At 40.8% G+C, this 24,864-nt stretch overlaps 1 protein-coding gene and 1 long non-coding RNA gene across 2 annotated transcripts in view; one reads left to right on the forward strand and one right to left on the reverse strand.

The window, feature by feature from the left end:
- ankdd1b (ankyrin repeat and death domain containing 1B) overlaps nt 1-24,864 on the reverse strand; it is a 44,558-nt gene that overhangs the window by 18,379 nt on the left and 1,315 nt on the right. The window contains exons 2-9 of the mRNA XM_034170116.1: nt 13,694-13,794; nt 13,522-13,620; nt 13,346-13,444; nt 13,030-13,134; nt 9,697-9,801; nt 9,462-9,560; nt 7,744-7,842; nt 7,500-7,598 (exon numbers count right to left, since the gene is read on the reverse strand). Coding sequence (XP_034026007.1) covers nt 7,500-7,598; nt 7,744-7,842; nt 9,462-9,560; nt 9,697-9,801; nt 13,030-13,134; nt 13,346-13,444; nt 13,522-13,620; nt 13,694-13,794 — 806 coding nt within the window. The remainder of the gene's footprint in view (nt 1-7,499; nt 7,599-7,743; nt 7,843-9,461; nt 9,561-9,696; nt 9,802-13,029; nt 13,135-13,345; nt 13,445-13,521; nt 13,621-13,693; nt 13,795-24,864) is intronic.
- On the forward strand, nt 9,486-9,808 carry LOC117510423. The gene is made up of 2 exons (XR_004560722.1): nt 9,486-9,649; nt 9,681-9,808. It is a non-coding gene; the product is annotated as an uncharacterized LOC117510423 (long non-coding RNA).

The following is a 24,864-nucleotide window of genomic DNA, read 5'->3' on the forward strand; positions in this document are numbered from 1 at the left end:
AGACATCCAGCTTTTCACTGATGCAAGGCAATCTTCTAAAGATTTTATGTGGATGAGATTACCAGTAGTTATCGGCATATACAAGTGAGTATCATCAGCACAACAATGAAAGGCAATCCCAAAATGCAGCAGTATATGCCCAAGGGGTGCTACATAAAGGGAGAAAAGCAGGGGGCCTAAAACAGATCCCCGTGGAACCCCGAATTTCATGTCACTAAGATTAGAGGTAGTGTTATTATACAAAACACAGTGAGAAAGAATGGACAGGTATGACGTCAACCACGCCAGGGCACTTCCAGTAATCCAAAAATGATTCTCCAGCCCATCGAGTAGAATATGATGATCCATAGTATCAAACGCAGCACTAAGATCTAACAGCACCAAAACCGTAGTGGTGTCCGAATCCATTGCTCGCAGGTCATTCACTACTTTAGTAAGCGCTGTTTCTGTGGAGTGATATTTTCTAAAAGCAGACGGCAATGGCTCAAAAAGATTATTCTCTGTAAGGTGGTCCACAAGCTGCCGTGAAACCACTTTTTCCAGAATTTTAGAATAAAATGATAGATTTGATATTGGCCTATAATTTTTCAATACATTAGGGTCAAGATTAGATTTCTTAAGTAATTGTTTAATCACTGCAGATTTAAAACAATTAGGAACAGATCCAGAAGTTAGTGAGAGATTAACAATTTCCAGCACAGTCAGTCCAAGAATGATACATAGGTCCATAAACAGTGTTGTTTAAGGACCTACAAGATGGGTACTCTTGAAAGTGCATACTTTTCAAAACCCCAAAATACCCCATTAAAGTCTTTAAATGTGGCTCCACGTCTTTCTGTGCATTTTCCCCAGAATATTGTTTAACATTCTGGGGGAAACCGCACTTGTTTGGCATTTTCAACTGGAGGTTGGATTTGGAGGGCTCTCTGTTGGGACTGTTCACACAGAGACTGCTACCTGCTGCTTTGGACTTGAACTAACAGTCTTTTTCAAGACTTTTTTACTTTTTTTACTTTTTAATTTTTTTTAACTTTTTACTGTGCTCCAACGCCTAAGGAAGACCTCTAACGGTCGAAACATCGCGACGGAGAACTTTTATCAGCTAACTTTCATTAGCGTTGGCAGGCTAACTAGCTTGCTAACGCTTTCGTTTTTATTTATTTATTTTTTTTAATTTTATTTTAGCACCGTTGTCGTGTGTTGCCTGTGCTGCTTCATGGCCTGTTTGGTGCCTTGATTGGGGCACTCCTTCTGCTGAATCACCTCTGGATTATTTGCACATTATTCACTTTGTGTGTTTTTGGGAATCCGCTAGCTTAGCGTAGCTACTAGCTCTTAGCCGATTTAGCATGGCGGCTTCTCCTGTCTCTCCCGCACTTTTCTGCTCTGGGTGTGAAATGTTTAGTTATTCCTCGGCCTCCTTTAGCAGTAACGGTACTTGTAATAAGTGCAGCTTATTCGTAGCTTTGGAGGCCAGGCTGGGCGAAGTGGAGGCTCGGCTCCGCACCGTGGAAAATTCTACAGCTAGCCAGGCCCCTGTAGTCGGTGCGGACCAAGGTAGCTTAGCCGCCGTTAGTTCCCCCCTGGCAGATCCCGTGCAGTCGGGAAAGCAGGCTGACTGGGTGACTGTGAGGAGGAAGCGTAGCCCTAAACAGAAGCCCCGTGTACACCGTCAACCCGTTCACATCTCTAACCGTTTTTCCCCACTCGACGACACACCCGCCGAGGATCAAACTCTGGTTATTGGCGACTCTGTTTTGAGAAATGTGAAGTTAGCGACACCAGCAACCATTGTCAATTGTCTTCCGGGGGCCAGAGCAGGCGACATCGAAGGACATTTGAAATTGCTGGCTAAGGCTAAGCGTAAATTTGGTAAGATTGTAATTCACGTCGGCAGTAATGACACTCGGTTACGCCAATCGGAGGTCACTAAAATTAACATTAAATCGGTGTGTAACTTTGCAAAAACAATGTCGGACTCTGTTGTTTTCTCTGGGCCCCTCCCCAATCAGACCGGGAGTGACATGTTTAGCCGCATGTTCTCCTTGAATTGCTGGCTGTCTGAGTGGTGTCCAAAAAATGAGGTGGGCTTCATTGATAATTGGCAAAGCTTCTGGGGAAAACCTGGTCTTGTTAGGAGAGACGGCATCCATCCCACTTTAGATGGAGCAGCTCTCATTTCTAGAAATCTGGCCAATTTTTTTGGATCCTCCAAACTGTGACTGTCTAGCGTTGGGACCAGGAGGCAGAGCTGTGGTCTTATACACCTCTCTGCAGCTTCTCTCCTCCTGCCATCCCCTTATTACCCCATCCCCGTAGAGACGGTGCCTGCTCCCAGACCACCAATAACTAGCAAAAATCTATTTAAGCATAAAAATTCAAAAAGAAAAAATAATATAGCACCTTCAATTGCACCACAGACTAAAACAGTTAAATGTGGTCTATTAAACATTAGGTCTCTTTCTTCTAAGTCCCTGTTGGTAAATGATATAATAATTGATCAACGTATTGATTTATTCTGCCTAACAGAAACTTGGTTACAGCAGGATGAATATGTTAGTTTAAATGAGTCAACACCCCCGAGTCACACTAACTGTCAGAATGCTCGTAGCACGGGCCGGGGCGGAGGATTAGCAGCAATCTTCCATTCCAGCTTATTAATTAATCAAAAACCCAGACAGAGCTTTAATTCATTTGAAAGCTTGTCTCTTAGTCTTGTCCATCCAAATTGGAAGTCCCAAAAACCAGTTTTATTTGTTATTATCTATCGTCCACCTGGTCGTTACTGTGAGTTTCTCTGTGAATTTTCAGACCTTTTGTCTGACTTAGTGCTTAGCTCAGATAAGATAATTATAGTGGGCGATTTTAACATCCACACAGATGCTGAGAATGACAGCCTCAACACTGCATTTAATCTATTATTAGACTCTATCGGCTTTGCTCAAAAAGTAAATGAGTCCACCCACCACTTTAATCATATCTTAGATCTTGTTCTGACTTATGGTATGGAAATAGAGGACTTAACAGTATTCCCTGAAAACTCCCTTCTGTCTGATCATTTTTTAATAACATTTACATTTACCCTGATGGACTACCCTGCAGTGGGGAATAAGTTTCATTACACTAGAAGTCTTTCAGAAAGCGCTGTAACTAGGTTTAAGGTTATGATTCCTTCTTTATGTTCTCTAATGTCATATACCAACACAGAGCAGAGTAGCTACCTAAACTCTGTAAGGGAGCTAGAGTATCTCGTCAATAGTTTTACATCCTCATTGAAGACAACTTTGGATGCTGTAGCTCCTCTGAAAAAGAGAGCTTTAAATCAGAAGTGTCTGACTCCGTGGTATAACTCACAAACTCGTAGCTTAAAGCAGATAACCCATAAGTTGGAGAGGAAATGGCGTCTCACTAATTTAGAAGATCTTCACTTAGCCTGGAAAAAGAGTTTGTTGCTCTATAAGAAAGCCCTCCGTGAAGCTAGGACATCTTTCTACTCATCACTAATTGAAGAAAATAAGAACAACCCCAGGTTTCTTTTCAGCACTGTAGCCAGGCTGACAAAGAGTCAGAGCTCTATTGAGCTGAGTATTCCATTAACTTTAACTAGTGATGACTTCATGACTTTCTTTGCTAACAAAATTTTGACTATTAGAGAAAAAATTACTCATAACCATCCCAAAGATGTATCGTTATCTTTGGCTGCTTTCAGTGATGCCGGTATTTGGTTAGACTCTTTCTCTCCGATTGTTCTGTCTGAGTTATTTTCATTAGTTACTTCATCCAAACCATCAACATGCTTATTAGACCCCATTCCTGCCAGGCTGCTCAAGGAAGTCCTACCATTATTTAATGCTTCAATCTTAAATATGATCAATCTATCTTTGTTAGTTGGTTATGTACCACAGGCCTTTAAGGTGGCAGTAATTAAACCATTACTTAAAAAGCCATCACTTGACCCAGCTATCTTAGCTAATTATAGGCCAATCTCCAACCTTCCTTTTCTCTCAAAGATTCTTGAGAGGGTAGTTGTAAAACAGCTAACTGATCACCTGCAGAGGAATGGTCTATTTGAAGAGTTTCAGTCACGTTTTAGAATTCATCATAGTACAGAAACAGCATTAGTGAAGGTTACAAATGATCTTCTTATGGCTTCGGACAGTGGACTTATCTCTGTGCTTGTTCTGTTGGACCTCAGTGCTGCTTTTGATACTGTTGACCATAAAATTTTATTACAGAGATTAGAGCATGCCATAGGTATTAAAGGCACTGCGCTGCGGTGGTTTGAATCATATTTGTCTAATAGATTACAATTTGTTCATGTAAATGGGGAATCTTCTTCACAGACTAAAGTTAATTATGGAGTTCCACAAGGTTCTGTGCTAGGACCAATTTTATTCACTTTATACATGCTTCCCTTAGGCAGTATTATTAGACGGTATTGCTTAAATTTTCATTGTTACGCAGATGATACCCAGCTTTATCTATCCATGAAGCCAGAGGATACACACCAATTAGCTAAACTGCAGGATTGTCTTACAGACATAAAGACATGGATGACCTCTAATTTCCTGCTTTTAAACTCAGATAAAACTGAAGTTATTGTACTTGGCCCCACAAATCTTAGAAGCATGGTGTCTAACCAGATCGTTACTCTGGATGGCATTTCCCTGATCTCTAGTAATACTGTGAGAAATCTTGGAGTTATTTTTGATCAGGATATGTCATTCAAAGCGCATATTAAACAAATATGTAGGACTGCCTTTTTGCATTTACGCAATATCTCTAAAATCAGAAAGGTCTTGTCTCAGAGTGATGCTGAAAAACTAATTCATGCATTTATTTCCTCTAGGCTGGACTATTGTAATTCATTATTATCAGGTTGTCCTAAAAGTTCCCTAAAAAGCCTTCAGTTGGTTCAGAATGCTGCAGCTAGAGTACTGACGGGGACTAGCAGGAGAGAGCATATCTCACTCGTGTTGGCCTCTCTTCATTGGCTTCCTGTTAATTCTAGAATAGAATTTAAAATTCTTCTTCTTACTTATAAGGTTTTGAATAATCAGGTCCCATCCTATCTTAGGGACCTCGTAGTACCATATTACCCCATTAGAGCGCTTCGCTCTCAGACTGCGGGCTTACTTGTAGTTCCTAGGGTTTGTAAGAGTAGAATGGGAGGCAGAGCCTTCAGCTTTCAGGCTCCTCTCCTGTGGAACCAGCTCCCAATTCAGATCAGGGAGACAGATACCCTCTCTACTTTTAAGATTAGGCTTAAAACTTTCCTTTTCGCTAAGGCTTATAGTTAGGGCTGGATCGGGTGACCCTGGACCATCCCTTGGTTATGTTGCTTTAGACGTAGACTGTGGGGGGGTTCCCATGATGCACTGTTTCTTTCTTTTTTGCTCTGTATGCATCACTCTGCATTTAATCATTAGTGATCGATCTCTGCCCCCCTTCTCGGCATGTCTTTTTCCTGGTTCTTTCCCTCAGCCCCAACCAGTCTCAGCAGAAGACTGCCCCTCCCTGAGCCTGGTTCTGCTGGAGGTTTCTTCCTGTTAAAAGGGAGTTTTTCCTTCCCACTGTGGCCAAGTGCTTGCTCATAGGGGGTCGTTTTGACCGTTGGGGTTTTTCATGGTTATTGTATGGCCTTGCCTTGCAATATGGAGCGCCTTGGGGCAACTGTTTGTTATAAGAAAAAAGCTATATAAGAAAAAAGTTGATTGATTGATTCTAGGATATATGCCGGGATTTCTGGGAGTTTTATGGCCATTTTTAGTTTGGCTGTCTCTTCATGGTAGAACCTTGGTTTCTTATGCTTCTACAATCTTGTGTTTTTCACTTATGCCCCTGAGATCTATACAAGACCTACAAGATTATGACATGTTGTCAACTCTCACAGGTCTTGGCTGGTCTCTGTTGTGATCTGTAATTTGCTTTTATGCCAAGCTTGCATTGTGACTGAATTGTGTGAGTGACAAATGTGTTAATATTCGCGATCATTGCTGCAACCCCATGCAGAGTTAATTGAGAGTCTATTATGACCAGGGTTCTAGCTACAGTGGGTGTGCGGCAATGCCTGGAACTGCAAATTTCCACCTGGCTCTTGGGTTCGAATTGGCTGTGCCAATTGCGGACAACATCTCTGTCCACTCTGAGCTGAAAGGAAAAAAAAATCCCATCAAAATATTTCATTCAATAATCCAGAGTTACGTCTGTGTCCGTAGATGCTGATACATTCAGAAATTTCTGGTTTATTTTACAGTTTAAAGGCTTTGTGTTTCCAAAATGCTCCGCTTGGTTGGTGAAAGCGAGGGGTGAGGAGAAGGGGGGAGGAGGAAGAGGGCTTCACTCTTTTTCACTATGAAAAGTTAATAGTTTTCAATGGAACTGTTTGGAAACTACAAACTGTTTACAAGCTTCAGTGTAACAGGAAAGTGTGGAAAAACTAATTCAGAAAGCTTTTCATCCAACCTGGACAATCAAATCAGTCCAGCTTCAGCTCTTGTTCAGACAAGACAATTAGTTGTTATATTGGTTTAAAAAAAAAATTAATGCAATCCCACTCAGAAGTGTTGGGGGGGACCCAAAAACTCTCACGACAGAAAAACTGCCTGCTTCACTGGATTAAAGATACAGTGTGTCATTTTTGAAGAACAATGCCCATCAAATATTAATATATTTTTGACCTTTTCAACATTATTTATGACCTTTTCAATGTTATTTACTTCATTAACTTCGACTTTGACAGAAACATGCAAAAATAACTTTGATATTATGAATATTACAACATAAATGTAATTTTTTTGTGTATTATTCTTGCTTTCAATGCATCTAAAACCACTCAAAATGAATTAAAATAGGGCTTGCCAATAATGTTTTAATGGTATAAAACCCTATAGCTTCAGGGGACTCTGCCCCCTTGACGCCCACCGGGGGCTCCTGACCCCTGGCAGTGACCTGTAATCACATAAATTACTTGGCACTGAAATGGTCCTAGCTAGAACCCTAATTACAACCCATAGGATCACACTGAGAGTGAGCTGAGACATTAGAGTTTATCAAGACCGATTTTGAGATCCATGTATCTGGTAACTGGTTGCACAGTGTTTTAAACAGTTCAGTACACTCGCACACCTATTGGAGACCGATGGAGGGTGATGGTGACCAAGAGGGATCTTTTTTCCATCCATGGAGACCCCATTGCGACCAGCCTGCAACCCCAGTGGGAGTCAGTGAGAGTAACTGCGAGCAGAGGCCATTTTTTGATTGCAACTTGGTCATAGACTCGGTGTAAATGGGGTGTTAGGGTCGCAATATTTGTTTAGACCCAACCTTCTCAACACATTAAAAAAAAATTTATTTGTCTGTCTTTAAGAAGTCCTGCTGACAGCACACTGAGATGAAAACATAATCATCTCAATGGAAGCAATTAACATTGTGGATCCAGGCCATGTTGGAAAACTTTCCAGAGCGTGTGCATTACCATCTGGATTCCTTTTGCTAACCTGATTCTGAAAGTCAGTCTGAGCTTGGTATTCCAAGAGGAGTTGTACCAAAGATGTTTCTCCTTTCTCTGAAACTGGATGGAGAGCACTGCAGTTGGTCTACAAGAGACAGAGCTGAATTGACATTTACTATAAATATAGAAAATTTAGCAGATAAAACCTGGCATCAGCTGAAAAAACTAAAAGTAAACCATTCAAGGAGGGCATTGGGCAGTGACATAATTGTGTGAGTCAACGTGGCCACCATTGTGATGATGTTTGGGTCACAGCCATCCTCCAACAGGATCAGAACACATTCCTCCTGAGCGTTAGCTGCAGCCTGGTACAGAGCCGTCTCACCATCCTGCAGTGTAGGAAAACAACCAAAGGATTCTGAGCAATTCTCAGAACTATACATTTAGTTAAAAATCCACACAGGTTTTCTGCAGCATATATAATGGACAGTTGCTTTGCTTTGGTTTTCTGCAGTGCAAGACCTGTTTGAAACTGTATATGTAGAGGGGTCATACTTTCTTTTTTAATATTCTGTATTTTGTGGTTACATATGCTTTGGTTTTCATATTAAACCTCTGGTACAATTCTGTGTCTATACATGTATAACTACACTACACAACATGAACAAATTTGAATCTGAAATGACTTGTTTTAGATTCATGTGATATTGTGAAAGTTCATATCTGGACTGATGGCTCGTTTGTAAGATAAGATAAGGTGAGATAATCCTTGAGGACCAATAATCCTGCCAAACTACAAAAATGCCCATGACTCACTGACCCCACATAGTCACTGTCATCACTCATCTTCAACCGCTTATTCGGGATCCGGTCGTGGGGGCAACAGCTCTAGCAGGGGACCCCAGACTTCCCTTTCACGGTGTTGCCAACCAAACGGTCCACCCTAAAAATCAGTCCGGCCTGCCTTCATCGCCTCATTTCTGATTAAAACTGACTTTAGAAAGATTTAACAGGTTTTACCTTGTCATCTGATGGTTAATAATCACATTAATCCATTTGATCACTTTGGGTGCAGAGAGTTCTTCTCACAAGAGCTGCTGTGGTCGCAAATGACGCATGCGCAGAGGAGGCAGGGTGGACCAATTTTTAGGTGCGGACTGTGCGGTCTGTGACACCGGGCCACATTGACCACCTCTGACTGGGGGATCCCGAGGCATTCCCAGACCAGTGTGGAGATATAATGGGCGTCACGGTGGATTAGTGGTTAGCACTGGTGCTTCAAAGCAGGAAGGTCGTGGGATCAATTCCAGGCTGTCTGTGTAGAATCTGCACGTTCTCCCCGTGTCTGCTTGGGTTTTCTCCCACAATCAAAAACATGCTTATTTAGGGTCTGCTCCTTTCTCTGCCCCTGACGAAGGCAGCGTCTCTACATCTGGAGTTGGTCCCCAGGCGCTGGACTGTGGCTGCCCACTGCTCCTAGTGGTTGGATTGTGTCTAACTGTAATTAGAATGGGTTAAATGCAGAGGACAAGTTTCGTTGTTTGTGTATATGTGCAATGACCATAAAGGCTCTATTCTATATTCTATTCCACCTAGTCCTGGGTCTTCCTGGGGTCTCCTCCCAGATGGACGTGCCTGAAACATCTCCCTACGGAGGCGCCCAGGGGGCATCCTTACCAGATGCCAAAACCACCTCAGCTGGCTCCTTTCAACGCGAAGGACCAGCGACTCTACTTCGAGCTCCCCACGGACGACGGTCCATAGTCATGTATAACATTAGAATCCAAACCTGTAATTGTAGAAGGTAGATACTGTAAATCAGAGTGATTCTTCTAAGCACGAACCCCCAGCATAACAAAATAAAATTATGCCGCAGCGCAGGTTCAAGCCAGTTAACATGATCATTAAACTGGAGCCACGACCTGTTTGATGAAAGCCACCATCTGGCAGTGGATTAGCCATCAGGCTCATGCTGTCACAAACCACAGTGTTCACACTGATCAACTACCATGTTGACTTCATCCCGAGTATGAAAGTTCTGCAGCAGCAGCTGGACAGCGTCCAAGTGGCCGTTCCTGGCAGCTAAGTGCAGGGGAGTGTCACCGCTCTGACAGGAGGGAGGGAAGGAGACAACACGTATCAAAGAACGTTTGTGCAGTCTCAAAGGAGTGTCACACAGCAACGTGCACCTTTATGGTAAATACAGTAGATGGTGTATGTGAACAAGGCGTCACCACACACACCTTATTGGGCCTCATAGTTGCCATGGTAACATAGTCGTTAATCATCACCTCTAACAGTTCAACACAGCCGTTCTCTGCAGCCAGGGCAAAGGGTCGGTGTCCAGACTGAAATGTGAAAAAATGACAACCGCAAAACAGAAAAAGTTCAGACAATATGGAAAATGTTCATTTAAAACACACGCACACACAAAACACCACAATGATTCTTACTTTTACTTTAACTTCTGTTTTACTGCAGCTATTTCATGTTTTGTGTGTCCAAATTCATTTAATTTGTTAATATACAGTAAAATTCGTATAAACTGGATACTCGCAATCACCGGACAAAAGGAAAAGTCACAATAGTTTTGTATGGTTTTCCATGTAATTAACACAGTATATAACAGATTATGTATAACAGATTTTCATTCACGTCAGACAAAACATCCCGCCCCATCACAATGTATTTCTGTTAAAGACCCCTCACATGTACTGGACAGAGCAGTCTGGACGTGCCGAGGAACAGAGGAATGAAATTAAGTTCAGCACTAACATTTGCCGATTCGAGGAAAGTGGGTATTATATTTCTGTGATTAAAAGCCCAGGCGTTTATTTTTTTCAAACCGTGCTCAGACCCGGTGCCTAAATGAGACAGACCTTTATTCAAGGCTGCCGATTATGAAAAAAGTGCTACTTGCTGCCTGAACTGTAATATGGTGTTAATTTTCGCATATATCCCTGAGTGTGACGAACCAAACCTCTTTAGATCAGAGCCCACTGCGTGGCTGCGAACCCTCTCCATAACCCGGTCGAAATGACGGAGACTGCAAGAGCTGTGATTGGTCAATTTTCCGCTTTCCCTCCTTCCTCTCCCACCATATTTTAAAAGTTTTTGCAGTGCGCACACTGATTACATTTCAGTCATGGATCAAATACATTTGGCAGAAAAGTCCGCAAATATGACCAACTTTACAACACAGAGTCAAAAACTACAAAGACGTTCAAATGATCCACAATTCATGGAGGGAAATTGCATTTACTGTAATGTTGATTTGGAGGTTGATGATCGTATGAAGAGGTCAAGCTTACTGAGGGACAAACTGATCCAGAAAAAGCCACTGTTCCCACATGACAGAGAACTTTAAAATCCTCACGCACACATTGATGTCATTGCATGACCACAGAGTTATGGAGTGGGAGAAGCATAAATCAGGCTTTAGGATTTTAAGGTACCACTATGCAGCTGACTTAGAAAAAAAGAGTGACAACCAAATGTAATCCTTATAATGCCCGGTGCTTATTTAAGGCAGGTGTTTATTTTTTTCCATACACAGTCTTGACCTGGTCATTGAGGCAGGTCCCAGTTCAAGGTCAGGTGTTTAATCAAGGGAATATGTAAGCCTAATTGGTGCTGGGGATTCCCTGTAGATTTTTCAGTGCCTCCTTTCTGTAACTAAACCCTTACATACATATAACGGATTTTGTCCATTTTATACATGTTACAGATTTTGATTATAATGGATAAAATTCACTGGTCCTGAATCCATTATGTGTGAGTTTTACAGTACCTCCATTTCTGCATTTCAGGTCTACAATATAAACCACAAAAAGTTGAGATAAGGCAATTTATTCTAAATATAAGCATTAAATCATCACTTTTACAGCCAGTTATCTTGATACAAGCCAAGGGATGGCTGGATACATGAACATTTCCAAGTCACTGAATAGAGTGCATCCGGAAACTATACACAGCACTTCACTTTTTCCACATTTTGTTATGTTACAGCCTTATTCCAAAATGGAGCAAATTAATATTTTCCCCTTAAAATTCTACTCACAACACCCCATAATGACATGAAAAGGTTTTTTTTTATTTTAATTTTGGCAAACTTATCAAAAACAAAACCCTAAAAAATTACATGTACACTGAACAAAAATATACATCTAACACTTTTTTGCTCCCATTTTTCATGAGCTGAACTCAAAGATCTAAAACATTTGATATACACAAAAGACCTATTTCTGTCAAATAATGTTGACAAATCTGTCTAAATCTGTGTTAATGCGCACTTCTCCTTTGTTGAGATAATCCATCCCACCTGGCATATCAAGATGCTGATTAGACAGCATGATTATTGCACATACAGGCCTGTTTGCTGCAGAGATGGTTGTCCTTCTGGAAGGCTCTCCTCTCTCCACAGAGGAATGCTGGAGCTCTGACAGAGTGACCATCGGATTCTTGGTCACCACCCTGAAGGCCAGATCACTCAGTTTAGACGGGCAGCCAGCTCTAGGAAGAGTCCCAGTGGATCCGAACTTCTTCCATTTACTGATGATGGAGGCCACTGTGCCAATTAGGCCCTTCAAAGCAGCAGAAATGTGTACTCTTCTCCTGATTTGTGCTTTGAGACAATCCTGTCTCGGAGGTCTACAGACAGTTCCTTTGACTTCATGCTTGGTTTGTGCTCTGACATGCACTGTGGGACTTTATATGTAGACAGGCGTGTGTCTTTCCAAATCATGTCCAGTCAACTGAATTTACCCCAGGTGGACCACAATTAAGCTGTAGAAACATCTCAAGGATGATCAGCGGAAACAGGATACACCTGAGCTCAATTTTGAGCTTCATGGCAAAGGTTGTGAATACCTATGTACGTGTGGTTTCTTAGTTTTGTTGTTGTTGTTTTAATAAATTTGTAAAAATCTCAAACAAAATTTTTTTCACATGGTCATTATAGGGTATTGTGTGTAGAATTTTAAGGGGAAAAAATTTATTTCAATCATTTTAGAATAAGGCTGCAACATACAAAATGTGGAAAAAGTGAAGCACTGTGAATACTTTCCGTGTGCACTGTATGTCTTGGATATAATTTACTGAGAAATATAAACAGTGATGTACCATAAGGTAAATCTGTGTTAAGTAGGTAGTTCTTAAAAACTGAATAACCATGCTGAAAGATGACTAGTGAGGGAAGCCACCAAGACACCGATTACAGCTTATATTTGTGATAAATTATCCCTGTTTTTTGGGAATGTGTTGCACACCTTAAATGTAGGAATGGATGCAGTATAGGTATATTAACAAATGTAATGAAGTTGACCTGAAAAAAAAACATAAAATACGAGTATCTTGGTTTCACTCCCATCTGCAATGAAACAGAAGTCAAGAAGAAAGAATAAGGATCAGTGCGTATTTTTGTTTGCATTTTCTGTATTGTATTCTGTATTTTTCTGATTTGGGGTTGCAGATAAACAACAACCACACTGCATGCATTGATGGTAGAGCCACAGCTACAATCCTTAAACCTGAATTATATGGCTGAGAAAATGTGAAATGTGCAGTGTCATAGATACCCGGTCATCCTTGTCAAGCTCTCTCATCTGCAGGTCATTAACTATGTACTCGAAGATTTCAGTGTGGTTGTTGATAGCGGCACAGTGCATGATGTTCAGTCCTTCCTGTGGTGCAACACAAGCAACAAAAGAACGAAAAAACTGATTTTGGAAGATGTGCAGGAAGAAAAATTATTTTCACAATAAAACTCAGCATGTGAGCAATTTACGGAGCACACCTCTCAGATTGAGTTGAGCACTAATGACAGATTTGCAGTGAGAAGGATCAGTTTTGGTTGTAATACTGCATACTATAAGGAATGTGCAAATTATGTACCTCGTTCTCAACCTTCTGTTCAGCTCCTCTCTGTACCAATAATTTCATAATTTCCAAATTGCCAAACCAGGCAGCCAAATGGAGGGGCGTCACACCATACTGCCAGACAAAATACATGGTTTATTAGAAGAAGACAATCAGGATTGTTCTAAAATGTTGCCATTTGCGGCTCTCACCTTGTCTTTTTGCTCCACCTTTGCCCTGCGCTGTAGAAGAAGCTGCACTGCTTCCTTTTGTTGAGCAGCTACTGCGTAGTGAAGGGCAGTCCTATCGTGCTGAAATCATCGACTTGCATTCATTAAAAGTCACACATGTAATCAGTTCATGATTCTGCCACTTTCTACCCACCACATTTTTTGCATTGGCGTTCACCCCCTTTCCAAGAACCTTCATGGCCTCCAGATCATTCCTCTGAGCTGCTTCGATAAACTGCTTCTCTGTCTCAAGCACTGCACAAAACACAGCAGATGGGTCAGTTTTGTATGTGGCCATTTAAGCATGTTTTTAAAACTTAAACTTCATATGTTTTGCCTCTTGCACCACCTGTCACAGCTTTTTGCTGGAGTGGATCAGAGAAGAATTATATACAAGAAAATAGCCGATTTTGAAAGAATTTGTACCACTTAAGGGAGCTAAAGTCCACTACAATCCAGCTTCAATATACAATGGCCTTAAAAAAGTTAATTATATGGCGCATATGACAGCTATAACCAGGTAGGGGCCAAAGAAGGATTATACGAGGTCTGTCAATAAAGTATAGGTCTTTTTTATTTTTTTCAAAAACTATATGGATTTCATTCATATGTTTTTACTTCAGACATGCTTGAACCCTCGTGCGCATGCGTGAGTTTTTCCACGCCTGTCGGTGACGTCATTCGCCGTGAGCACTCCTTGTGGGAGGAGTCGTCCAGCCCCTCGTCGGAATTCCTTTGTCTGAGAAGTTGCTGAGAGACTGGCGCTTTGTTTGATCAAAATTTTTTCTAAACCTGTGAGACACATCGAAGTGGACACGGTTCGAAAAATTCAGCTGGTTTTCCGTGAAAATTTTAACGGCTGATGAGAGATTTTGAGGTGATACTGTCGCTTTAAGGACTTCCCACGGAGCGAGACGTCTTGCAGCACTCCCAGGCGCCGTCGTCAGCCTGTTTCAAGCTGAAAACCTCCACATTTTAGGCTCTATTGATCCAGGACGTCGTGAGAGAACAGAGAAGTTTCAGAAGAAGTCGGTTTCAGCATTTTATCCGGATATTCCACTGTTAAAGGAGATTTTTTTAATGAAAGACGTGCGGGCAGATTGCAGCGTCGGCTCGCAGCCGCCGCGACACTCCGCCACAGGAAAAACACCTCCGTTGAAAGCCTTAAGGACAAGTTGGAACATGTCCAGCTGTTAAACAATTTCTCATATACTCACTCCACTGAAAGCCATCAAAAGCCGCCTGGATTTTACAAATGGTTATCAACACGGAGGTGTTTTTCCTGTGCCGCCGCACCGCATCGCGCCGGCTGCATCCCGACGCGCGGACCCGTCCATACATCTTTCATTAAAAAAATCTCCTTTAACAGTGGAATATCCGGATAAAATGCTGAAACCGACTTCTTCTGAAACTTCTCTGTTCTCTCACGACGTCCTGGATCAATAGAGCCTGAAATGTGGAGGTTTTCAGCTTGAAACAGGCTGACGACGGCGCCTCGGAGCGCTGCACGACGTCTCGCTCCGTGGGAAGTCCTTAAAGCGACAGTATCACCTCAAAATCTCTCATCAGCCGTTAAAATGTTCACCGAAAACCAGCTTAATTTTTCGAACCGTGTCCACTTCGATGTGTCTCACAGGTTTAGAAAAAATTTTGATCAAACAACGCGCCAGTCTCTCAGCAACTTCTCAGACAAAGGAATTCCGACGAGGGGCTGGACGACTCCTCCCACAAGGAGTGCTCACAGGCGAATGACGTCACCGACAGGCGTGGAAAAACTCACGCATGCGCACGAGGGTTCAAGCATGTCTGACGTAAAAATATATGAATGAAATCCATATAGTTTTTGAAAAAAATAAAAAGGACCTATACTTTATGGACAGCCCTCGTACAAGGGTCAATGTTTAAAACTGGAAAATATAGCTAATTTTTTTAATTGACCATAAAGATTCCAAAAAGGTATAATTTGGATGATCTGTGACTGACTGCTATTGAGTTATGGGGTAAAAACGGGAAAAATGGTGACAAAAGTCACTTTCAGATTATAAAGAGTCAAAAGCTAAAGTTGATCCAATTCAGCCAAGATCATCGCAGCTGCTACAGATGGGAACGTTTTTGTCTTTTCCTCATACTGTGATACTTTGACTAAGTGAAATAAGTACATTAATATATGGGTTTTGCCTTAACACGTTCCTAACATGTTGTGAGCCTCCAAATGCCACAGTCAGTCCAAACTGTTAGTGCAAACTGTAGGGGAAACCGGGGCACAGTGGATCAGAAATGTTATTTTGTGGCAGCATAAACACATTATGCATAAGTTTAGGTCATTCTATTGTGGATTTAATACAGCAAGTTATTGTTTATAATTTATAATACTTATTTCTCCCCAAGTGTAATTTACAGGTATTTAAAATCGATTTTAAATTTTTTGATTTGCTGTGCCCCGGACACTAATTCATGGGGCACAGTGAACCAACTTAGAATATAATGAAAAAACACATGATTTATAAAGATTTCTTCAAAATTATGGTGATTGTATATGCTGATGCATATACAAACTATAATTCAGCAAACCAGCTATGTAATGTATGAGTGTCTGATACAGTGATATAAGTACTTCAGAAACTATTATAAATACAACTGTCATCATTTCTGTTCAAATGTGAAAACAGTTGTTTATATACACAAATTATATAAATAATTCATGGAAAAATAAATGTATAAGCTTCAACAAGTAATATTTGTCATCTACTTGATACTGGGGCTTAGTAAATCACTTTCTAGACTGATTCACTGTGCCCCGGGTGCATGTGACACACATGAGTCATGTTATCAAATAGCCGATAGTCTGGAGAAGACATAACACATGCTCATCAGTTGGATGGGGTAGTCTTCTAACTAATAATTTTTGGGGCCACCTTTCCTTTGTTGTGAGAAATGAATACAAAGACACTGACATCCACAAAATTTACTTAAGATAGGAAAAAACTGACTTCACTTGCCACTTAGTTTTACCCTTAATGTATCCAAAAACAAAACACTAATTTATAAGGGGGATGTCTTCATGCATAAAAATATGGCATAACTGCTGCAAATATATATGTAGTTTTGCAGATATAGTGACTGCTTCACTGTGCCCCATGAAGTTTGCATCATTTGAAGCAGACCTGTTGGCCCCAGCACACAGAGCAAATAAAGCTTTTTAATCTTACCTGTTGGCGCTCTTTCACCCTGAGTCATCACAACCTGATGAAAACTGTTATCCACATGATGCCCTTATTTGGAAGACGACATCTGTAAATACTTGAATTCCTTATCATGGAAATTGTTTGTGAATAACCGTGGCATTTTTTAAGAGGTCCCTCTGTGTTTGCTCTGGGTGCGTTTCTCAGTTGCCAACAAGAAGAAAAAAAAAATCACTTATTTTAACAGCAAAACTGCCCAAAGATACATGCCCCAAGCTTGTGGCATCATATTCAAGGAGACTTGAGGCTGTAATTGCTGCCAAAAATCCATCAACAAAGTACTGAGTAAAGGGTGTGAATACTTATGTGCAGGTGGTTTCTTAGTTTTTTAATAAATTTGGGTGGAAAAACTTTTTTCATGTTGTCATTATGGGGTGTTGTGAGTAGAATTTTGAGGGGAAAAATGAATTTTCTCTATTTTGGAATGAGGTTGTAAAATTAAAAAAAAATGTGAAAAGTCAAGTGCTGTAAATACTCTCTGGATGCACTGTATACTCCAGTGCGACTCATATATGGTTTTATCCTCTTCAAGAGGCATTTTTGACAGGTGTGACTTATACTCCAGTGTGACTTGTATTACAGAACATACAGGACACACATACAGTTCTCCCCAAAAGTATTGGAACAAATCCAAATCTTTTTTCTTTGCACCAAATACATTTGGGTTTGAGATCAAGTGATGAATACGACATTACAGTTTAGAAGTCAGCTTTTATTTTCTGCTACATACATGCAGATGTATCAGAGCGCCCAATTTTGAGGGTTAAGAAAATCAGAGTTGTCTGTGGGAATGAAGGAAGGTATTCTGAAACTGAGAAGAGGGGAAATTAATCAAAGCCAATGCAGAAACACCGAGCATAGCCAAGATAACAATTTGGAAAGTCCTGAAAAAGGAAGACAGACATCTAATGGGTCAACTTAAGGAACACTACAAGATCTGACAATGAAGAAAACCCTCAGAACAGGCATTACATCACTGACACTTCAAAGATTATTCATAATTGTTCTGCCTGGTTTGGACTGATGAAACCAAGTTTAACCTTTACCAATGTGATAGAAAGGCCAAAAGTGTGGAGAAAGAAATGATCCGCTCCTCTGATGACTCCAAACTTACAAACTCCTCAGAGAAACATGCTGGAGGCAGTGTCGTGGCTTTTGTGTGTGTGGCAGCTTCTGCAACTGGCTCTTTGTTGTTTATTGTAGTAGAAAAATACAGGTTGCATTAATCAGAAATATTACACAGCAAGAAAACAATCCAAAACCCACCGTCAGCTCAACAAAGAACTTCATCAGGGGGAATGTGGAAGGCTCCAGACTGGCCAAGTCTGTCACCAGACCTTAACCCAATTTAGCAGCATTTTACTTCCTGATGAGCAGACTGAAGGGAGAAGCACCCTGAAACAAACATCTGAAAATGCTGTAAATAACTAGGAAAACAAAGCAAAAAAATAAATCAGCAATTGAATCAGCAGTTTCTCAGGGAGCAGCAGACTTGATGCAGTTGCTGCAAGAGAAGTGCAAACAAATGCGTATTACAGTATGTACTCTGATGGCCCTCTCACGCCCACAAATGACTGGGTTTGTGTGGGATAAACAGAATGTAAATAACCACAATTTGTATGTCATCATCCATATCACAATGAAGTGCACAGGTCACTTCATTAGTTACTTTATACAGTTACTTCATTAGCTTTATTATGTTATTTTATAATGTAATAAAGTAACTCTATAAAGTTGCTAATGAAGTAACTGTACAAAGTAACTAAAAGTAACTTTTCAGAGCAACTGTGGCAACACTGGTGCAATGTTACTGCTGATGTCTTGAAATGTTCAATAATTTTTTGATAAAACTGGAAATCTTCACTGGACGACTGTCGCCAGCTGCTGCACACAGTCTGTGCCCATCTGTTGAAAAGGCAGCGCAGACAAATCAAGAGCAAGCTGAGATTTCTGATGCCCGCCAAGGGTTGACAAGGACTCAAAGTAACAGACATGCAATTCACATTGTGACCCAGACTTTACCTGGATCTGGATTCCACAACACAATACAATACAATAACTGCATACTGATCCAGAATGGTCTGACTGATCAAGATGTTGCAATCTGATATTTAATTCATAAGCTGGAACAAAATAGTGCCTTCCTGATCTTGATTTAACATCTTGATGTCATATCCCTGAAGTAGGTTTGACACTTAAAAGTCTACAACTCTTAAAAGTCTACAAATTGAAATCCTGATCCAGAATCTAGATCCGGATCACCTCCAAAATTCAGTGGAGTCTTCCATGGCCTATCTGTCTGTGGTGCAAATTTGGTGAGAATCTGTGAAGTAGTTTTGACGTAATCCTGCTAACAGACACAAATAAATAAACTTTGATGGTTTTTTTTTTTTACATCCTTGCCGGATGTAATAAACAGCAAAAAGTATGATTTTGCATTTGTAATGGCAACTACGTATACAAACTGCCAGGTACTCCCTGTGGCAATACTGTAGTTTTAACAGTTACCCACTCACTGACTAACTGTATTTGCCCTGCTAATCCCAGGGAACACTGCCATCACATGTTGCATATAAATAACTATTACATGGTTTTATAAATTTGATATTTTTTACATGTATGAGAGAAGCATTAGATATCTGTTCTAATATTAGATTCAGCCCTTTATTCCTTGAAAACAGAGCATACTCGTATAGGGCTGTTTTAAGAAAAGCACCACACCCAGCATATTTTATCAGAGTGCTTCTCCTTTTTCTGTGCAGCCACCATGAGCGCTTTAAGTTGAAACTCTCTGAACTTCTGAAGCTCCTGGGTCCATTTCAGGCAACCAATCAGATGGGGCAAAACCTGTCACCCCAAGAAATTTGTTTTTTCTGTTTCTGTCTACAGTCAACTGATTTTAATTACACAAAATCTATCACAGTAGAGTAAATTGTTTCTGCTGAGAGTGAGTGCTTTTATCCACCCTACACTTAGTTGTTAGATATTTCTCATAGAAACAAATCCCACAATGCGTGCTTTTAAAAAAAAAGCACAGGGGAGTACCCTTTACAGCATTTTTCTCAGAAAGAACAAACAAAAAAACTAGAAGTGTAAAATTTTAGGGGAGTACCCTTTACAGCATTTTTCTCAGAAAAAACAAACAAAAAACTAGAAGTGTAAAATTTTAGGGGAGTACCCTTTACAGCATTTTTCTCAGAAAAAACAAACAAAAAAACTAGAAGTGTAAAATTTTAGGGGAGTACCCTTTACAGCATTTTTCTCAGAAAAAACAAACAAAAAAACTAGAAGTGTAAAATTTTAGGGGAGTACCCTTTACAGCATTTTTCTCAGAAAGAACAAACAAAAAACTAGAAGTGTAAAAATTTAGGGGAGTACCCTTTACAGCATTTTTCTCAGAAAGAACAAACAAAAAACTAGAAGTGTAAAAATTTAGGGGAGTACCCTTTACAGCATTTTTCTCAGAAAAAACAAACAAAAAAACTAGAAGTGTAAAATTTTAGGGGAGTACCCTTTACAGCATTTTTCTCAGAAAAAACAAACAAAAAAACTAGAAGTGTAAAATTTTAGGGGAGTACCCTTTACAGCATTTTTCTCAGAAAAAACAAACAAAAAAACTAGAAGTGTAAAATTTTAGGGGAGTACCCTTTACAGCATTTTTCTCAGAAAGAACAAACAAAAAACTAGAAGTGTAAAAATTTAGGGGAGTACCCTTTACAGCATTTTTCTCAGAAAGAACAAACAAAAAACTAGAAGTGTAAAAATTTAGGGGAGTACCCTTTACAGCATTTTTCTCAGAAAGAACAAACAAAAAACTAGAAGTGTAAAATTTTAGGGGAGTACCCTTTACAGCATTTTTCTCAGAAAAAACAAACAAAAAACTAGAAGTGGAAAAAATTAGGGGAGTACCCTTTACAGCATTTTTCTCAGAAAAAACAAACAAAAAACTAGAAGTGTAAAATTTTATTGGAGTAGCCTTTACAGCATTTTTCTGAGAAAGAACAAACAAAAAACTAGAAGTGTAAAAATTTTAGGGGAGTACCCTTTACAGCATGGCATCATGTTTAATCCACTGTTGGGGCACCTGATTGGACACTTGATTATGTTTTGTCAGTTGTAGGAGTACTCTATTCAGCACCACATCCTATTTTCTGTATTGGAAAGAGTACAGTCATGTAGGGGCTGTATAGAGGGTGACAGAACACAAACTTTTTTCTCACCCTCCCCTCTGGCAGGAGGCTGAGATCCACCAGGACCAAAACCTCAAGACATTAAAACAGCTTCTTCCATCCACAGCTGGACTCATAAAATAACACCAGAGACCCCCACTTACTCTGCCTCCCTCACCCACTGCCATAAGGCACATGGGTGATTCTTTAACTACGGGCACTATTGGCCTTGTAAATGTAATTTCCACCACACCATTGCCTTACAATATAAAGCGCCTTGTTGTGATTTGGCACTATATACATGTGCTCTGATGTCACTGTTTATCTCCATAGAAACTACCCAAACAATCTTTCATACAAACTGTTTAAAGGGACATTTGTTGTGAAAGTGTAGGAACACGGACCCACAACAGGGGGCGTAAATGAACGGGCAATGGATAAGCCAAACAGTAACAATTTAATGTTGCAAATTGTGCACAACGGAATACAGACAACAAGTTTGGAACTACAGTCAATTACACGTTGGGTGACGTGTGGGCAGGCTTGAGGATAGGAGACGCCCGTCCAGAACCGAGCCTGATCCCACACGGCCCTCACCGCCAACAGATCTGAAGAATACCGGAGCCGCCAAGTCCTGAGTCCCCAGGTGGCCACCGTCTCCAGCTGTCAGACCTGGCACTGCTGGCAGAGAACAAAAACAGCACAGGTGAGTGTGAGTACGCACACTCAGTAATCCCACAGTCTGTGTTCTTTTGGGAGGGAGCACCTCCACCTCCAATCACACACTCGTGCAGCTCCTGTTTAACCACTTATCTGGTTGGGATGTGAGGCGAAGCCGTCGCTAATCACACCAAACGCCAATCCAGCAGATAAGGAAACACCACAGGAAAACGGCTGCAAAAGAGTTCAGACTATTATTCAGTTTTAAGTCAGCAGAGAAATTACCTCCAAGGTAGCTGATTTCTCGGCGGGGAGGTGGAGTTGCAGTCCGGCCTTTAAGGTGGTGGTGATGTGGATGAGTGATAGCTGGTGCTGATGACGAGTGACAGCTGTCACTCCCGGTTGCTATGACGCCCTCTCGTGCTTGAAGCCCGCACTTCAAGCAGGGCGCCATCTGGTGGTGGTGGGCCAGCAGTACCTCCTCTTCAGCGGCCCACACAACAACATTACAGTGGTGGAAATTACGGCAATAGTGTGGGACAACTACATTTTGTTTAAAAAAATCACAACAGTTGTATGACATTGAATACCCCAGTTATGTTTTGATTATTTTACTGATATTTTATTCAGAGATATTTTAAAACATTAGAAAAAATGTTTCTTTACCATTCATTTTTATCATTGAAGATCAAAAGTCTGGGTGTGGGACAAGCACAAAACGGCAATATTTGCATATAATGATGCTGAAAAAAGGTGAAAAAGTCATCATAGACTACTAGAACAAATTTCTTAACACACTTTCATTGTAAAGATAACTATAAAAGTGTGAAATTTCCTCTTTTTTCTGTTTTTCATACAATATGATCAAAGGACATAATAAGAATCACCCACATATTGGTCATCTCTGCACTGAAAGGTGCATTCCATTACGTTTTATTTATTTAACAGTAAACATAGTTTTGTCTATTTGACTCTTTTTACTTCTTAGAAGCGTTTTTTCATTTCCTATTGTCTTGGAACCAATAACAACAGATCAAATTCCTTGTAGTGCAAACTTACTTGGCAATAAATTCAATTCTGATTCTGATAACAGCCCTTTTTAAATGGAAGGGCATACACAGGTAACATGAAGTTCAGACCATTGGAAACGCACTTTATACAACAATTTTTGCTTTTCCCATAGATGGGCACAAAATCCCTTTACCTGGATCTGGATTCCACAACACAATGCAATAACAATACTGATCCAGGATGCTCCGACTGATCAAGATGTTGCAATCTGATATTTAATTCACAAGCTGAAATAAAATAGTGTCTTCCTAATCTTGGTTTTACATTGTGATGTCATACGAGGTCTGTTAGAAAAGTATCCAACCTTATTATTTTTTTAAAAACCCATATGGATTTGAATCACGTGTGATTACATCAGCCAAGCTTGAACCCTCATGGGCATGCAAGAGTTTTTTCACACCTGTCGGTGACGTCATTCGCCTGTGAGCACGCCTTGTGGAAGGAGTGGTCCAGCCCCCTCGTCGGAATTTCTTTGTCTGAGAAGTTGCTGAGAGACTGGCGCTGTGCTTGATCAAAATTTTTTCAAAAACTGTGAGGCACATCCGAGTGGACACCATTCGAGAAATTCAGCTGGTTTTCTGTGAAGATTTTAATGGCTGATGAGAGATTTTGGATTGTTTCTATCGCTGTAAGGACTTCCCACGGAGCGGGACGTCGTGACACTCTCCGAGGCGACATCGTCATCCTGTTTCAAGCTGAAAACCTCCAAATTTAAGCCTCTGTTGACCCAGGACATCGTGAGAGAACAGAGAACTTTCAGAAGAGGTCGGAATCAGCAGTTTATCCGGACATTCCACTGTTAATGGAGATTTTTTTTAATGAAAGACGTGCGGACGGATTAGCGCGTCGGCTCGCAGCCGGCACGGCGCACCCGCCACAGGAAAAACACCTCCGTTGGAAGCCTTAAGAACAAGTTGGAACATGCCCTGCTGTTAAACAATTTCTCAGATACTCACTCAACTGAAAGCCACCAAAAGCCGCCTGGATTTTACAAATGGTTATCAACATGGCGGGCGCGCCGTGCCGGCTGCGAGCCGATGCACCAATCCGTCCGCACGTCTTTCATTAAAAAAATCTCCTTTAACAGTGGAATGTCCGGATAAACTGCTGACTCCGACCTCTTCTGAAAGTTCTCTGTTCTCTCACGACGTCCTAGGTCTACAGAGGCTTAAATTTGGAGGTTTTCAGCTTGAAACAGGATGACGACATCGCCTTGGAGCGCTGCGCGATGTCTCGCTCCGTGGGAAGTCCTTACAGCGATAGAAACAATCCAAAATCTCTCATCAGCCGTTAAAATTTTCACAGAAAACCAGCTGAATTTCTCAAATGGTGTCCACTCGGATGTGCCTCACAGTTTTTGAAAAAATTTTGATCAAGCACAGCTCCAGTCTCTCAGCAACTTCTCAGACAACGAAAATCCGACAAGGGGGCTGGACCACTCCTTCCACAAGGCATGCTCACAGGCGAATGACGTCACCGACAGGCGTGAAAAAACTCACGCATGCGCACGAGGGTTCAAGCTTGGCTGATGTAATCACACGTGATTCAAATCCATATAGTTTTTAAAAAAAATAAAACTGTCGGTTTCTTTTCTAATAGACCTCGTATCTGTGAAGTAGTTTTGACGTAATCCTTAAAAGTCTACAAAGTGAAATCCTGATCCAGAATTTGGATCTGGATCCAGATCACCTCCAGAATTTAATGAAGTCTTCCAAGGCCTAACACCAATGTGTGGTGAAACTCTGGTGAAAATCTGTTAAATAGTTGACACAATCCTCAAAAATCACACAAAGCCTACAAAATGGAAACCTGATCCAGAATCTGGATCCAGATCACCTCCAAAATTCAGCAGAATCTTGAATAGGCCTAATATCTATCTGTGGTACAACACCAATTCCAATGAAGTTGGGACATTGTGTAAAATGTAAATAAAAACAGAATACAATGAAATGGATGCCTGCAACACGTTTCAAAAAAGTTGGGACAGTGGTATGTTTACCACTTCTAACAACACTCAATAAACATTTGTGAACTGAGGACACTAATTGTTGAAGCTTCATAGGTGGAATTCTTTCCCATTCTTGCTTGATTTACGACTTTGTCAGTTGTTCAACAATCCGGGTTCTCTATTGTTGTATTTTGCGCTTCATAATGTGTCACACATTTTCAATGGGCGACAGGTC

The sequence above is a fragment of the Thalassophryne amazonica genome, chromosome 5, assembly GCF_902500255.1.
Source record: "Thalassophryne amazonica chromosome 5, fThaAma1.1, whole genome shotgun sequence".
Classification (NCBI taxonomy): domain Eukaryota; kingdom Metazoa; phylum Chordata; class Actinopteri; order Batrachoidiformes; family Batrachoididae; genus Thalassophryne; species Thalassophryne amazonica.